Here is a 16,537-nt window from a genome sequence, read left to right on the forward strand (position 1 = left end):
TTACAAGCACGGCACTACAATGTCGGTTGTTATTTCACAAAACTTATCATGCCGTCTTAAAGCGATAAAATGATTATTTGTGCAAATTATTAGATTTTATGATTTCTGAGTTTGTGACTATTGGTCACATTGTTTTAAGTCAAAAGTTGCGTAATTTTTCTCCCGAACAAGAATAATTCATTTGAGTAATTGCCTCCCTCCAAGTCATGTGGTTGGTCAAGGAAGTGACTTGGCAGCAGTGAGAGGTATGATAACCGCATTGTGAGAGAGGAATTCTCTTTCTGCAGTGGATGGGGCTGCATTGAACAGGCATTGCAACCATTCCTCAAATGCTCAACATCACGCAGAGCAGATGTCTCATGATCTTGCCCAGACAAGATCGCTCCATGTCTAAACACCAGCATAATTCCTCCCTGTGTCAGGGGCTCCATGCACAATTAGCCAAAGTAGTGCACTAATAATGTACCTCTCATTTTTCTGAAAACGTGAAGTGGTGTCATGTTGGAAATACAGGTTTAGCTAACAGAGCCTGTGGTGCTAAAAGCACCAATTTAATCGGGATCATGAGAAACACGGAGCCACGAAGCACCTTTGAGATTAATTATGAGCCGTACTGCAGGGCTGTGCTGCTGTGGATAATTGTGCTGCCAACCTTCATAGCATTGTCATGGATAATGATGTTTTCACATGAGATCACAGGAGCAAGCAGGGTGAAAAAAAATGAAGCTAATGACAAGTCACAGAAAACATTTCAATTGACCAGTTGTCTTAGTGACACTTTTTAGATCTGATTGTATTTTGAGGAAGTTAGAAGCACCCACATGCATGTACATTAAGACATTTTCTAAAGCAAGCTGATTCACACTGAAAAAAACAACAAAAAAACAACAGGATGAGCCGTGAGGATTTATTTTACAGACGCTTGCACTTTCACCATGCAAAGCTGAGGATTTCCATCCATCCAGACACTGTACTAATTCCGGCCTCTCCCGGCCCTGGCAGGATGAGACAGGGCGGCGGGATGGCCGGTGTCAGCGGCTCAGCTGGTGGCAGGCCTAATGGGCCACTATAAGCTCGTCTGTCCAGCGGGTCGGATGAATAAGTAATGCCCCGGGGGTCTGACGGCCTCTGGGGAGAGGCGCAACATCTTCACCAGGCTGTGGCGTGAAGCTACACACTGCATAATGAATCAGGGAAGAATGACAGGTGCCCGGTAAAAGATGAGATCGCTTCTTTGTGTAGCAAATGCTACAATAAGAGTGGCTGTCTGATCCATATATGTATGTGATTTCATGGCCCTCTAATTTTCCCTAATTCAGCCTAAGGACAGCCCAAAGTTAAATACAGCCTTGTGTACGAAAGACTGAAAGACAAGGCTACAAATGAGCTCCACAGGGTTTTGTGCAAAACTGAGCGAAGCTGAAACACAGTTTCTTTTTTTAAACCACGGCATGTTCGTCTGCCCACACTTAAGCAAAGTGTGTATTTTTAAAGTGTGGTTTCATTAAGGCATGTATGCAACAAAACACTGAGTGTGGATGAAGTAAAGGTCACTATGGTTAAATAAAAATACAAATTTGCACAAAAATGACACGCTGCCACTAACGTCCCCATGAATTTCAAGTGGCACAGATAAAATAAAATAAAAAAATGATGGGTCACAGTTAACCTTTATCATGATTATTTGCTTCATGCAGAGTATGCGTTCTGTGATGCTGATCAGAACACATTGCATTGGCACACAGAACTTACACCCACACCATCTTTTGCTCTACAGAATATGCAGTTGTTTTCTGTTTGAAGCCACCAACTTATGCATCCACGTTTTCAGTAAACCTCGCCTCGATCTTTGCCGGCCATGCTGAGTGAGTCCGACGTCTTACGGCGGAAGAACCCATCGTCACCGGCTCATACGGTGTCTGCCATTAGCAACTGAGGGGCCTGCAGAGCTCTGCGGTCATGTTGATCCTGCACGAGCGGGTGTCATTCAAACTGCAGCCGCTTTCAGCACTGCTCGACTCCTACTCGAAGCAGGATGTGGTTGATACACTTTCATAATGACTCCGCCATCGTCTCCTCTCGCCTTTTATAGTCAGAGCCGTAGACATATACCTGCTGATTGGGTTCAATTTTCACAAGTGCGGCATGAGATCCCCATTCATTTGCTGAGGGGATTCTGCAATGTTTGTACACTCAGGTATTCAAATAGTGAAGTTATTTTTTCATAAGAGATTATGCTTATACTTTCATTGCATATGGTGTGTGAAAAAGTGTAAGTTTCAAATTCATGCAGATTTATTTTTATATGACATATACATTTGCAAACATGTCCTGGATTTAAGATGCATGCATGAAGGAACAACAAAAAAGGGAGAATAAAAGTGCCTTCTTATCATGTGGGCTGAGCCCTGCTCTCATTCAGAATGTGAGTAAATGCCACTTCCTGTTCAGCAGTGAAAAGTTGAGTCGAGAGAGACCTCTTGTGACAGCTTCGCTGCATTGGCCGCCACCGCCGCCTTCCCCCGCCTTTCCCCGCCCCTAGTAAAATTCCACTGACAGTGAGATTTTAGAGTGCTTGTCAGACAACACGTAACAGGAACAGAGATACAGTCTGGCACACAAACGAAAGGTCTCCATCCTCAAATGTATGCATGATATAGATACATGTGTGCATTTGAACCCCACTTTTTTATTATTTCAGAGCATATCGAATTTTGAAGTGACAGAACTAATGCAAGGGAAATGGCTTTTTCATTGAAAGCACTTGGCTCACAAGATGGTCTAGCAATCTTTTTCTGATAAAGGCCTCCCCCAAGTGGTGGAATAAGTAGTTTCCTTTAATGAAGGCCGGCCTTGTCTAAGGAACACATTTTAGAATTGGTCACACGGCCAAATAAGGATCACGGTATCTCAGACACGTTGGCCTGTTAACCCCAAGTAGCCTTGCTGACTCTAATCTTCAGGACCCTGTTGAATAATCACTGATCACCGCTGGGTCAGACGCCACAAAAAAACATTTTAAATTAATTTGTTTGCATTGCCTGACCAGTGACTCTTAAAGTCACTTACTGATATCCTAGTAGTGGTAGTGAAATATATAAATGCTAAGACATCAGCTGTGTGGCAACGTTTCTGCAGGTTTCAACAAGTTACATTTTACTTTTAAATAAATCAGCTATTCTTTGGTGGCTTTAGGTGATGCAGGTGCAGGTGATATTATGTCTTTATTTTAATTTTGACATGCATTCAGTCAAATGGCCAGTTACAGGTAAATATCTTATATGAACAAAGTATTGGGATGCCTGACCATCACATCAGCATGGACATCAATGGTGTTGCATTCAAATCTATAGCCTTTAATATGTAGTTGCCTCCCCCTGTGCAGCTGTGACAGCTTCCACTCTCCTTGGAAGGATTTCCACAAGATTTTAGAATTTGTGTCCACGCTGACCAAAGCTCTGTACATTAAAATAAAAATAAGTAAAATTACCAGGAACAGGACAGACATGATAAAAAGCTCATTAGAAACAAACTAAATAAAATAAATAAGAGAAACATGCAGCAATTTGAATTTAGCATGGGGTTGCATAAAACAGAAAATATTTAAGACAACATATTAAATGAGTTAAGAAAGGACTGCCTAAGAAACCACATAAAACAGTGCATAAGAACAGGTCGGGCACTGCATTTGGATGAAAAGTCATGGATTGCAATCTTTGCTCCAATTCATCCCAAAGTCAGTAGGTGGAGTCAGGGATCTGTCCGTATGCACATTGTCCATAAAGCTGGAAGCTTTGGAATGCTGGAAACATTAAGATTAACCATCTGACTGCCAAGAGAATTGTCACTTAAGACAACAAACAAAAAACAAGAACAAAGTCAGGGGACTTGACATAGATAAACACAAATTTCAGTAATAAAGGTAGGCTGAGATACACTATCACTCAAGTGCCATTAGGAGATCTGTGGAGAGTCCTTCAGAGAGAGCCAAATTTCTTATTTTCCTGCTGTTGGCTGATATTAAGACATATTTTAGCTCACATCTACTGCCAAACATTCCAGACTGTGCAGATGACTGTTGAGAGATTAACAGGGTTTTTCAGACATCAACCCCAAACACCTGGTCCCAGGAACCCAGCCAAAAGCCTCACTCTTGCTTTTTCATCAGGAAGCACCACCGTGTTGATGAGTGCAAATGTTTGGATGTTCTTGGAAAATGCTGGTACCAACAGAATCTGAATTTTTCATCAGAATTACAATGAAAATATTTGAAATAAAAGCGCAGCAACGCACATGATACAGATCTTGTGTGCATGATACAGACCAACATGATATTGTTAATTGATATTGCTGTCCCATAGTACAAGGTTTTATCTATGTACGTTTGTCACAGGGAGTGCCGGGAGGCACATTATCAGACATGACAGCTGGAGCAAAGGATGCAGAGAGTTCAATGCAGCAGGATGAAGATGTTTGTGCAGATGAGTTGGGCTTGGGGGCAGTGTGAGCACCAGGAGGCAGAGCGGCAGCTATGTGGAGGGCTTCGGGGGGGGGGGGGGGGGGGGGGGGGGGAACACCAGTGGTAGAAGCACACAGTGAGGTAGAGGTTACAGTCTTTACCATGGCTGTGAAGTGAAGCGTGGCGGGCTTGATAATGGTCATCAGGCATAGGTTGGTATCAGCAGTGACTGAAGGCATCAGAAGCAGGCAGGACGACAAAAAAATTGAGGGCAAAACAGGGAACAGGCAAGGGCAACCCAAAGCGAATTGTTGTACAAAAAAGCATCAGGAATTAAGCAGAATTTAGCAGAAAATGGTGAGCAGCAACCAAGACATGAACCACAATGATGAGCGGGCAACTCGCAAGAAGGCCAGTGGATGTTTATACAGGATGCCAACCCCCATCTGCTTCTGGGTGGCCGTCCATGCGGATGTCCATGCACCCTCTGTGGGCAGGGGAGGTGGAGCTAGAACCATGACAGAACCCCCCTCTATAGGCCCCGTGCAGATGGGCTAGGGGTTTCTGAATGGGTGTCGTGGATGTCGCGTCGAGGGCCCCAGGAACATTTGTCAGGGCCATAGCCCTCCCAGTCAACCAGGTACTCAATCCCCCTGCATCTGACATTGAGAAGCCTCCCATGTCGAGGGAGACATGGAACCCTTGGTTGACTCTCACCATGCAGGAGAGGGAGACTTGGCAGTCCAACGTGTTAATCCATACCACATTGAAGGGGCGACGTAAAGGGGCCTCAGCTTCTTGCCATCTGATGGCATGGGTAGGCCCGATTGGAGACCCACACCCAGTCCCCCGGGTGGTATGCCAGCACTGGTCTGCGGTGTTGATCAGCCTGATGATGCATGAAGTTTGCAGCAGGTGGGCCTAAAAGGAAGAGATGCTGGTGGCTGCTGAGACATGCTGGTTTAAGGAAAGATCTGCATGTATGAAGTGGGACGACCATGTGGAGGGCTGGGCAGAGCAGTAAAATTTTATCTATGTTTCCAGTTCTTAGTTTAGACATTGGGTTTGGCTGTTGGACTCTGGGTTGTACCTGGACATGAGACTGACCATAACATCCAACAACCTCCAAAACTGTCAACAGAATTGGGCGATGAACTGTGGTCCCCGGTCAGAGAGGAGGTCCTGAGGGAGCCTTTGGTGCCGAATTACTTGTTGGAGGACAAGCTCGCTGATGTGGGCTGCGGTAGGGACATTTGGGAGGTTAACGAATTGGGCCGCTTTCAGGAAGTGGTTGACCTGTACCAGAATGGTGGTGTGTCCATGGGAAGTGGGGAATCCTTTGATAAAAAAAAAACGTGGGACCAGGGGCGGTGGGGGTAGGGCATCTCTGGTGAGACCAGGTCACCAAAACGATTTCTATATCAGTTCTTGGGGTTCTGGTGTGCCCGGTGTGTCCTGCTGTAAGCTGTTGTGCCCCCAGTGGAGGAACAAGAGGCAAGTTGCTGTGGGGACATAGGTGCGGAGCGTTAGGTCGTTTGGCTCCTGGGCTTGGCTGGTCGTGATATCACACAGCAGTGACCACTGTACCGGAGTGAGGATGAATAATGCTGGGATGATGGGCTCGAATGCAAAGGTTTCTTCATCGAGAGCGTGGCATCATGTGAGGGTATGTTGCAGGAATCTTGGCGGTAGGAAATGGTGAATTGGACGCGGTTGAAGAACAGCACCCACCTGACCTGACGGGGGTTAAGCTGACGTGCCTCTCGAATGTATGGCAGGATCGATAAGAACAATGAATGGATGCTCATCCTTCCCCACCCAGTGTCTCCACTCCTCCAGAGCCAGCTTCTCAACCAGGAGTTCCCTGTTTTCCACATCATAATTTTGCTCAGCTAGGGACAGGCGACAGGAGAAGAATGCACAGGAGTGGAGCTTCTGGTCATTGGGTGTTGTTTGTGATAGCACTGCCCCCACTCCAAAGCTGGATGCGTCCACCTCCACTGTAAAGGGCAGCTGTGGGTTGGTGCGAACCAGTATGGCAGCTGTTCTTCAGGTCCTCGTACTGCTCCCTGGGCGCTTGTCATGGCTGCCCACTGCTCACCAAGTGTGATGGTTAAAAGCAGAGGACACATTTCATTGCATGCACTGTGTGCTGTGTTGCTGTGTATCACAATGACAAGCACTTCGCTTTCACTTTCCTGCAATGGGGTGGCCCAGACCAGCGCACGGCTGGTCAGACCACGTTTTTTCATTGCCGAACTGTGCCACTTGGAGCCGGAGGATGAGATGCAAGCATCAAAACAGGATGAACAACAATGATGAGTGTGTGATTTGCAAGATGGCCGCTGGATGTTTATATAGGATGCAGACCCCGGGCCCATCTGCTCCTGGGTGGCCGTTTGCACGGATGTCCATGCCCTTTGTGGACGGGGAGGAGGAGCGGCAACCATAACAAATTTTTCTATATGGTTTTTATGTGATTCCTCTTGTTCTTAGTCATTAAGACATCGCAATGTTTGCACATCATTCTTTACAATTTATCACAAAGATAAGAGCTAATGTTTTCACTATCATGGAGACTTCATGTTCTAATGATGCTGTCTCGAGTGGTTATGGCACATTTTTGAAACCTAATCCAAGAACATGTTTTAAAATGTCAGAAATGCAGGGCATACGGAGGCTTTACCACCCCAACCCCCAGCCGCCTCATTCTAAACGAGCATAACAGTGCCACACACACACACATGCCACCAGTGGCTACACACACACACACACACACATACTCCTCCTACAGAGTCAAGAGTGTCACATCCGCTTTTAGCCTGGGATCTACAGCTGAGCCTTTTACTGCCAAAATGCCACACGGTATAAACCCACTTTTCATCATGTGCAAGCAATTTCCTTTGTTCCTCCCTCCTTGCTGTGCTAAAACTTCAAAAGCTGCAAGGTCCTTTTTTTTTTTTTTTTTTAAATACATGAACATATTGGACTTTCCATTAGCTATTACTTGAAGCTTCAAGATGGATCAACAGACGTAAAGAGCTCTTTCCCTTTCGCTCGCTCTCCCGTTGCAGCGTGTGACCAGATGGCGGTCTTTTACACTAAAACCCTGCAAACACATAAAGCTCTTTAATAAGGGAGATTATCTTATCCTGAACTTGGAAATAGCCCATGGGAATGCAAAAACTTTATGGGTGCTAATCACGTGCCACACATTAAAGGCCACTGCAGTCGCTAATGACAAACCTGCAGGCAGCTCGGGCCCTCAGATAACTCACCTAATTACCACTGAAGACAACATCTGAATTCGGCCAGACAGGATCTTGGAAGGAAGGAAGCCATAAAAGTCGCATGTTAGGCAAAAAGAACGTGACACATATTCCCCTTTATTGGAGTTTATTTTTCTCTTCCTCCCTCCATTTCTTTATTTGTTTTCACGCCTGAAGTGGAGAGTGCTCTGGGATGCATTTCATCCGTCAGCCATCCCAGTATTGGATTTCGGCGAGGAGACATCTGGGGCGCTCTGTCCAAACACTTCCCCCTTTTAGCCCCCGCCCCTGTGTCACTCATTGTAATGACAGCCCACCTTAGGAATTTCAACCACGAGAGAAGGGAGACACTTCATACAGGACTTACTCTAAAAGGTGGGCTGTGTTTGTGTGTGTGTGTGTGTAAGAGAGAGAGAGAGAGTGTGTGTGAATGAGAGAGAAGGAGGGAGGGCTTCCAGAAAGCAGTACATTAACAAAGGAAAACCAGCGCGCTGGCTCAGGAGATCTCGAAGACATCTTTTGATTGCTTCTATGTATTCTGAGTGCTGAAGAGAAAGGCGGAAGGAGGGTAAAAGGAGGTAGGACCATTAAGACGGACAAGAAGACAGAGAGAAGACATGCAGCCCCTCACCTGGATCGGCGCACTTTCTTTCCTGCTCTACCTCTCCAGGTGAATGAATGCTGAGCTCTGCTGCATGTGCATGAAAATGCTGCAACTTATTATAATACTGCACACTTCAAAAAGAATCATTCATTCTTCTGTGGAACTTTGGTTCAAGTAATGCATTACTGTCTCTATTGTCTGTCACCCATCCAGCCTGCAAGAGAATGAATTAAGTTCATTTTGTTCATTTATACACATTGCATTATGCAAATTCATAAACTAGTTTGATAAGGGTAATTTTTTGTGGATTTTCATACTATGAATTGTGCAAAAAATCATTGTGTTAGAGGTATGGTCAGACTTTCACGCCATCTCTGATCCACCCACCACTATGTGGGACGTGGGTCGGCTAAATTTAAAGCCACTACTGTTAATAATGTGTCAGGGCACCTGTTGCACACTTAACAGCCCCTCTCGGTGGGCTATTCTGGTTGATTTCGTTCAGGTCTCAAATTCCTCTCGTCCCTCTGGAGCCCGAGCTCCTTTTAGAAAACCGCAAGCACGTTAAACCTTTTGGCCTTTGCGCGCCGAGGTGCAGGTGATAGTGCTGAAGATTATATGTTGCACATAACACTACCACCAGTCAAGGGGTTTTTTTGTCACACCTACTGCTTTCTTTTCCGGACAGAATAGAATGCTCAAAACCCAGGAATAACACATGCAAGGTTGTGCAGTAAATTGCAAACAAAGCTCACAAGCTTGCTGTGATGGCAGCATTTCACCCTCGAACACCTAGTTAGACAACGGGGTGGTTCTTATGTTCTTATTTTCAAAACTTGTTGGCTGCTTTTTTTGCAACAGCGTGCAAAGTGGTCCTGAAAGAGAGGCGACTTTTTCTGTTGTTATCGTAAATTTTATGTATTAGATTGTTCTGTGGATAAGTAACCAAGATGTCAGTTTAAACAGCTATGAGGGCACTTCATGGGGTGTGTTATACTCTCACATGCCCTGTATTTAACCTCACGTCAACTTTTTCTGGTGATTTATGCATTCGGCTTGGCAGCACTTAATTACATAGGAATCAGAGGTAAAAGCAGGACAGCCTCCCATCGTTCCGATGCGCGACAAGTCTGCTCTCTCTCTATCTGTCGGGTCCTCATCCTCTTCCTCCTCCCTCTCCACAAGCCCAACCGGAGAGGGTTTATTTTTGCTTGTTTGGTTTTCCACACCGCAGACGCCATTAGAGCCATAATTAGTGTCCTTAACCCGAGGGCAGGTGCTCATTAAAGTGTCTTTTTCACCCCCATCGAAGTTCAGCCTCTTGCATCCTTTCCCCGTTGTCTCCTGTATGTCCTACGCTGTGCAATAATGTTTTTTTTGTCTGCTTATGTATTTTGAAGCCAAAGTAGAGAAATCTTGGCCAGTAGCCTCCCCGGCGTGTGTCGTTATGGCAGAAGACTGGAGTGCTGCTATGGCTGGAAGAAGAACAGTAAAGGGGCCTGTGAAGGTATATGTGCTTCTAGGCTTCTGCTACATTATTCTAATAACCACAGATTTTTGTAGCCCTGTAATTTTCACAATAGCGTTTTTCACTCTGTTCATAAATTGTACATAATGAAATGCATTTCATCCTTTTTTCCATTCACGGTAACCAAAAAGGAAAATGCATACTGCAGTTCAGTTGTGGTTACGTTTTCCGGCACACAAAAACCTGAGCAAGTTACTTCCAGAATTGGAAAACCAAATGGCGTGGATTTGAAAAAAAAAATTCTGTTTCTATTTGATGCTTTTGAACTCACGTGACCTGTCTTCCTTTTCACTGCCGTTGCCATTACTGACGTGTCCCCCGCTGCTGAATGCTTTACCAGCTCAATGCGAACACGGCTGCAAGCATGGCGAGTGCGTCGGCCCCAACAAGTGCAAATGCTTCCCTGGATACACTGGGAAGACCTGCAGCCAAGGTCAGCGGGGTTAATGGCGGCCTTCTGTGTCTCTAACCTTTGAGTCACGCGTTGATGACTCTTGCTACTACTGTCACTCCTCGCTGTCTCAGATCTGAACGAGTGTGGCCTGAAGCCCCGCCCCTGCGAGCACCGCTGCATGAACACACACGGCAGTTACATGTGCTACTGCCTCAACGGATACATGCTGATGTCTGATGGCTCCTGTGCAAGTAAGTAAGTTAGAATCAAAATATGTGATGAAGTCAATATTTGTCCAATTTTTTTTTACTTCTACTCTATAGACTCCAGGACATGTGCCCTGGCCCACTGTCAGTACGGCTGCGAGGAGGTGCAGGGAGAGATCCGCTGTCTCTGCCCCTCAACAGGGCTACAGCTGGGCCCAGATGAGCGAACCTGCGTGGGTGAGTAAAACATTTACATTTACGGCCTTATCCAGAGCGCCTCACAATCAGTAGTGACAGGGACAGTCCCTCTGGGTTAAGTGTCTTGCTCAGGGACACAATGGTGGTCTTCTGGTTCATAAGCATTGGAAATACATCAGAACCTAACCTGATTACCCTTAAACGAATAATCAATAACAAGGCAACAGACGACCACATGATGATTTCACAACATTCCAAATAAATGTTCCATGTTCACATAAAAGCTTCTTCATCTGTATTTCCAAAAAACAGAAAAGGCCCCACAACACCACTAAAGTTAAATAGGAGCCAAAATGCATTGTTCAATGTGTGATATAGAACATAAAGTATTCAAGGATCACGATTTACTGTCAACTCAAGAGGCCACAGACACAGGCATGAATTTATGTAAATGAAATTATACATCAGGTAGTGCCTTAAATCACTGGAAAGGAAGGCTTTCGAGTATTTATTTTCCAGCGCATATGGATTTTTGATAATTAATAATACATGGTTGCCAGCTGTCATGCATCTGGCATGATGCTCACTTTTTCAGCTACAAACTCACACTCTCACGCTTGTGCAAAAAGAAAGTCACGCCGTATCTGTTCCTGTTATCATTCTATTCACATTGTGCTGCTGATGATTACCCTAGACCCAACAACACTATATCAACAACACTATAAGTACAGGAAATGAGCTCTGACCATAGACTTGCTCTTATTAGGCTGACTGCATTAACTCACTTATTGTTATATCTTATCAGATATTATTATCAGTGCAGTGTTTTGTTTGTTGTTTAGCTGAATTTTTTTTTTGTGCATGTGTGTGGAAAGGTGAGAAAGGTTCAGAGCAGTGTTGCCAGATTGGACCATTTTAATTCTGTGGTTTTAAGATGTGTTGCCATATATCTGTTGAACCTACATTATCTAATTAGTTCATTTGAAAATCAGTAATTAAACAGTTTCAGCTTTTGCTCTTCATATCATATATGACACTTTGCCTCTGCGTTTGTCTGCTAGATATTGACGAGTGCACATCAGGAAAGAACCCTTGTCCTTACAACCGGAGATGTGTCAACACTTTTGGCAGCTACTACTGCAAATGCCAACATGGTTATGACCTGAAGTACATAGATGGAAAATATGACTGTGTAGGTAAGTCACTGAAGATGTACAGTTTTGTGCTAAACTGTTCCCAGGACTAGTCTGCTAAATATTGACAGTATGACATCTTTTAGACATTGATGAGTGTGTGTCCGGATCCCACAAGTGCAGCAGCCACGCGCTTTGCCTCAACACACATGGATCATACAAGTGTAAATGCAAGCCTGGATTTCGGGGCAGCGGCTATGAGTGTTCAGGTATGGAAGCACTAGAACCATATAAAAGTCTGAGGTCTAACAAATAAAAGTCTGAATGAATCAAATATAGCATTCAAATAAAAGCAATTTCTAATAGAAATTAGAAATTTGGATGTTTTGTCCTACTGCATGTGAATTTCTTGCAAAGAAATATGTCAGTTTTGACTCTGCATTACGTTTGGTTAGTGTTATAGAGCTACAATTCATCCTATGAAATAGAAATAGAAAATAGAGGGAAAAAATCAGCAAATACACGTGCTGCCAAAGGCAGTTTCCTGTTTTCAGACCTTACTGAGCTTGACAGATGTGAGGCAGGGAGGCCCTGTGATGGAAATCACACCTGTTTAAATAGATCTGCTTCTGAACAAAATGCAGTGACATGAAGGACAGAGGATAAGAACGTCTGGAAAGAGGGAAACGGCTGGACTCCCAGGACCAGACAGGATGCACTTGAACACATAGGAGGCAAAGAAAAAGTGAATAAATTACTGACACGTAGGAGAATCTGCCTTTATGTTTTGTAGTCAAGCCCTTTTATCAGAGTTCGTGGGACGGCGACAAGGGCAGTGCAGATGAGTTCCAGAACGGTGAGACTGAAGCATGATGTGGAAAGAATGATGCATCCTAGGCTCCTCGCTTGTTCCCCGACCTTGCTGCCACCCCGCTGTCTTAATCTAACGTAGGGTTCTTCAAATCGTCGGCCTTGCCCCTCTCTTGCCTCGTCATTCACCCTGGAAGGGACTGGTATTGGTTTTCAGAGCTGCATTTGAAGAACCTATCCCATCCTGCTCTCTCCAGCAGCTTCTTTACTCAATACAGCAGCATGACCCCATGCTATGGCCTGTCAATGCGAAACATATGTGCACGCATTATTGCCCAAGTTAAATCTGCATGGATCACATAGCAGAGGAATGATCTCTTTACTTTAGGCATAAATGTAAATTATGAATGCACCACAAAGCAGAAAAAGTGGGTGTTTTGTCGATATTAAAGCAAGGAGCTGAAGAAACTCTTGTGTCTGCTGTTTTTTTGCAGCTATTCCAGACTCCCCTGTGAAACCTCGCATTTTGGGAGGAAAGTTTGACGGTGAGCAGATCAAAAATGCCATCACTGAGGCCGAAGTGACTGCGCCTTCCCGAATCCGTCTGCAGCCCTTTGACTATGATGGGGAAGTCTACGTCGGTGCTCCGGAAGAAGCCACGCCCAACTTTTCCAAAGAGGAGGAGGAAGAGGATGACGAAGAGAATCAAATAGAAAATGAGGGACTTGCTAGAGGAGATGCTTTTTGTAAGTATTTTTTTTTTAACAAATCAGTAAAACTCCTCCCTAACCATCAGTGGCTGCACCTAATTTTATATTCCAATGCAATCAGCTGACAAATATGAAGCATTTGTTATTTATCTGATTAAATGCAGAACTGCGTTTCAGCACAAGCTTCCCGAATGTAGAAAGATATATCTGCCAAAATATGGGCAGATAGGCAAAACGTTGTTAAACATGCAGTTAAAGGGCAGTTGTGAGTGCTTTTTGGTTCCATGGTTTCCCCCAAATACAATGTGACATTGGAAACTGATGAACTAAGATAGACAGACAAGCATTTCCATCATCTGACACCAACAAACAAGATCAGTGCAGCTGTTCTTGATCTTTACGGTAACATGTTTAAGCCTATGCTAAGTCTTAAAGAACAAGAGGCGACAGGCCCTGAGCCATCCATCAGCTCCAGAGAGGATTTCTACTCAAGCAGCCAAAGGCATTATTCTCTCGGTGGCCTGTCTTCGGGGATGAGGGGTTACGAGGGGTGGGGGAACAAAGACTCCAGGTCTCTAATAATCCTGGAGAACAGCTGTCTCCAGCGCAGAAATCCCCTCAAACCTCAGCTCTCAGTTTCGACGTGTTCAATTAGCAGCGCCGGGCCACATCTGCTTGTCTAGGAGGGCTCAGGGTGAAAGGGGATACCCGAGGAACATGAGCCGCTCTAACCCCTTGTAGAACAACACCAGGGCAAGTGTGCACTCGCAACCTTAAACCTTCCATCTTTTTTTATGTGGAAAAAAAATACCTTGAGAATCTGTCTGGATAGTTAAAAGTAAAAGCACATCGTGAATGGCAGTATTTCCAGCCTAAATGTGTACATGAATGGAAAATTACTCGTGGAAACTGAAGAACAATGAGCTATCAATACCAGGTATGCTCCACTAGTTGTAGGACCATGATTACCTAAGACCTTCTTTTTTTTTTGCTACAAATGCCTTCAAACCTTAGTCTGCCTTTGACTGGTTTGTTTTCAGTCCCTGATGAATTCAAGTCAGTTCTTGGTCCAGCAACAGAGTTTAAGGAGATCCCAGTAGCTCCAACATATGAGGGTAACATATCTTCATTTTATTCCTTGTTCATTTCACTCTTTTTTTTATACTGGGCAGATTTTGTTGCATTCTATGCAGTGAAATGACATTTTCTTGCTTTTCAGAGTTCATTATGGACTGCAACTTTGACCAGGGGGGATGCGAGTGGGTCCAAGACAAGCAGGATAACCTAGACTGGAACGTGGCTTACCATGATGATGGTAATAATAATAATAATAATACTCATATGTAATATCCAGAAATAAAATGAAAATAAACAATGGCATGTGGAAATAAAGAAACTGTCCATGACCTGTAGGAGCGGAGTATTACATGGCAGTAAGCGGTTTCACGGGAGATAGCGCAGACCGCGGCCGACTCAAGCTGCTTCTTAACGACAAGGCGCGGAAGGGCAGCTTCTGTCTGACCTTTGACTACCGGCTGGTGGGACAGCAGGTGGGGACTCTAAAGGTGCTGCTGGGAAACAGCGCCTATGCACTGTGGGAAAAGAGACACACTCCCAATCAGGAATGGCAGACCGAGTTAATGACCATCGCGTGGGAGAAAGAAGCACCAGAGTCGGTGAGAAATATTCAGTGTTAATGGAAACGTGGTGTGTGTGTGTACATACTGTATATACAATGGGTATGGAAAGTATTCAGACCCCCTTACATTTTTCACTCTTTGTTATATTGCAGCCATTTGCTAAAATGATTTAAGTTCAGTTTTCCTCATTAATGTAATACTGTCCAAAGTATTCAGACCCTTTGCTCAGTATTTAGTAGAAGCTCCCTTTTGATCTAAAATAGCCATGTGTCTGTTTGGGAAAGATGCAACAAGTTTTATGCGCCTGGATTTGGGGATCCTCTGCCAGTCCTCCTTGCAGATCCTCTCCAGTTCTGGCAGGTTGGACGGAAAACGTTGGTGGACGGCCATTTTTAGGTCTCTCCATAGATGCTCAATTGGATTTAAGTCAGGGCTCTGTCTGGGCCATTCAAGAACAGTCACTGAGTTGTTGTGAAGGCACACCTTCATTATTTTAGCTGTGTGCTTAGGGCCATTGTCTTGTTGGAAGGTAAACCTTCGGCCCAGTCTGAGGTTCTGAGCACTCTGGAGAAGGTTGTCATCCAATATATCCCTGTACTTGGCCGCATTCATCTTTCCCCCGATTGCAACCAGTCCTGTCCCTGCAGCTGCAAAACACCATGCTTGGGACTGTACTGGGCAGGTGATGAGCAATGCCTGGCTTTCTCCACACATACCGCTTAAAATTAAGGCCAAATCAGACCAGAGAGTCCTTCAGGTGGTTTTTAGAAAAATCCATGTTGTCTTTCATTTGATCTTTGGATTCTTCTTTACCTCTCTCACCAAGGCTCTTCTCCCCCAATAGCTCAGTTTGACCGGACGGTCGACTCTAGGAAGGGTTCTGGTCGTCCCAAACTGATCAGAAGAAATGGACAGCACCTGAGTTAAATATATGAGTGTTACAGCAAAGGGTCTGAACACTTAGGACTTTGGGATATTTCTCTGTTTGAGAGCCTTTGTGCAAGAGCATTTCACCACACTGTAGTATAACAGTGTACTAGTGACAAGTGACTTGTCAGAAACATTTATTTTGATGTGATTCTGCAGATCATATTTGAGGCGGAACGAGGCAGAGGGGTTGGAGGAGAGATTGGCTTGGACAACGTGGTACTAACTTCTGGATCGTGCCAAGAGGACGACAGTGTCATCTTTTAAACAGCTCTCGATGAATGGACAACCTTCTGTCCCACAACTAGAAGAAATCACACTGACACAATTAGCTCTTGTTAAAGAGCACACAGGCAGCCTTCATTATGCCTAATAGGAAATGTTCATTAACTGAACGCTAAACTCAGCTGCTTCCCAAACTGTGCTGCATGCTCGGCCCAAGACGAAAGATTTTCAATGCATGCATTCATTTGCAATATAAGAGGAATACCAAAATCAAGTTGTACTGATATTTCTGGAATCTCAGGTTGCATTATTCTGCTTAAATGCAGTCATTTAAAATACTTAATTCATTTAACGTTTGTTAGACCGACATAAAGTGGTAGTAAACAGATCAGTGCGTTCATTATGAAAAAGTTTTGAAGGTTTGAGTACAATTC

General features: G+C 44.5%; 1 protein-coding gene across 2 annotated transcripts; it reads left to right on the top strand.

The window, feature by feature from the left end:
• The first annotated feature begins 7,441 nt into the window (after window positions 1-7,441).
• egfl6 (EGF-like-domain, multiple 6) lies at window positions 7,442-16,537 on the top strand. 2 transcript variants are annotated; one of them, XM_028991521.1, is made up of 13 exons: window positions 7,442-8,398; window positions 9,733-9,839; window positions 10,201-10,293; window positions 10,386-10,505; window positions 10,578-10,697; window positions 11,720-11,854; window positions 11,938-12,060; window positions 12,585-12,647; window positions 13,096-13,347; window positions 14,352-14,426; window positions 14,531-14,626; window positions 14,725-14,987; window positions 16,038-16,537. In XM_028991521.1, exons 1-13 carry the CDS (start codon window positions 8,346-8,348, stop codon window positions 16,143-16,145), a joined length of 1,608 nt encoding a protein of 535 aa, XP_028847354.1. In that variant the 5' UTR covers window positions 7,442-8,345; the 3' UTR covers window positions 16,146-16,537. The 2 variants fall into 2 exon arrangements, with proteins under 2 accessions (XP_028847354.1, XP_028847355.1); XM_028991522.1 differs by lacking the exon at window positions 12,585-12,647.

The sequence above is a fragment of the Denticeps clupeoides genome, chromosome 9 (assembly GCF_900700375.1).
Source record: "Denticeps clupeoides chromosome 9, fDenClu1.1, whole genome shotgun sequence".
NCBI lineage: Eukaryota > Metazoa > Chordata > Actinopteri > Clupeiformes > Denticipitidae > Denticeps > Denticeps clupeoides.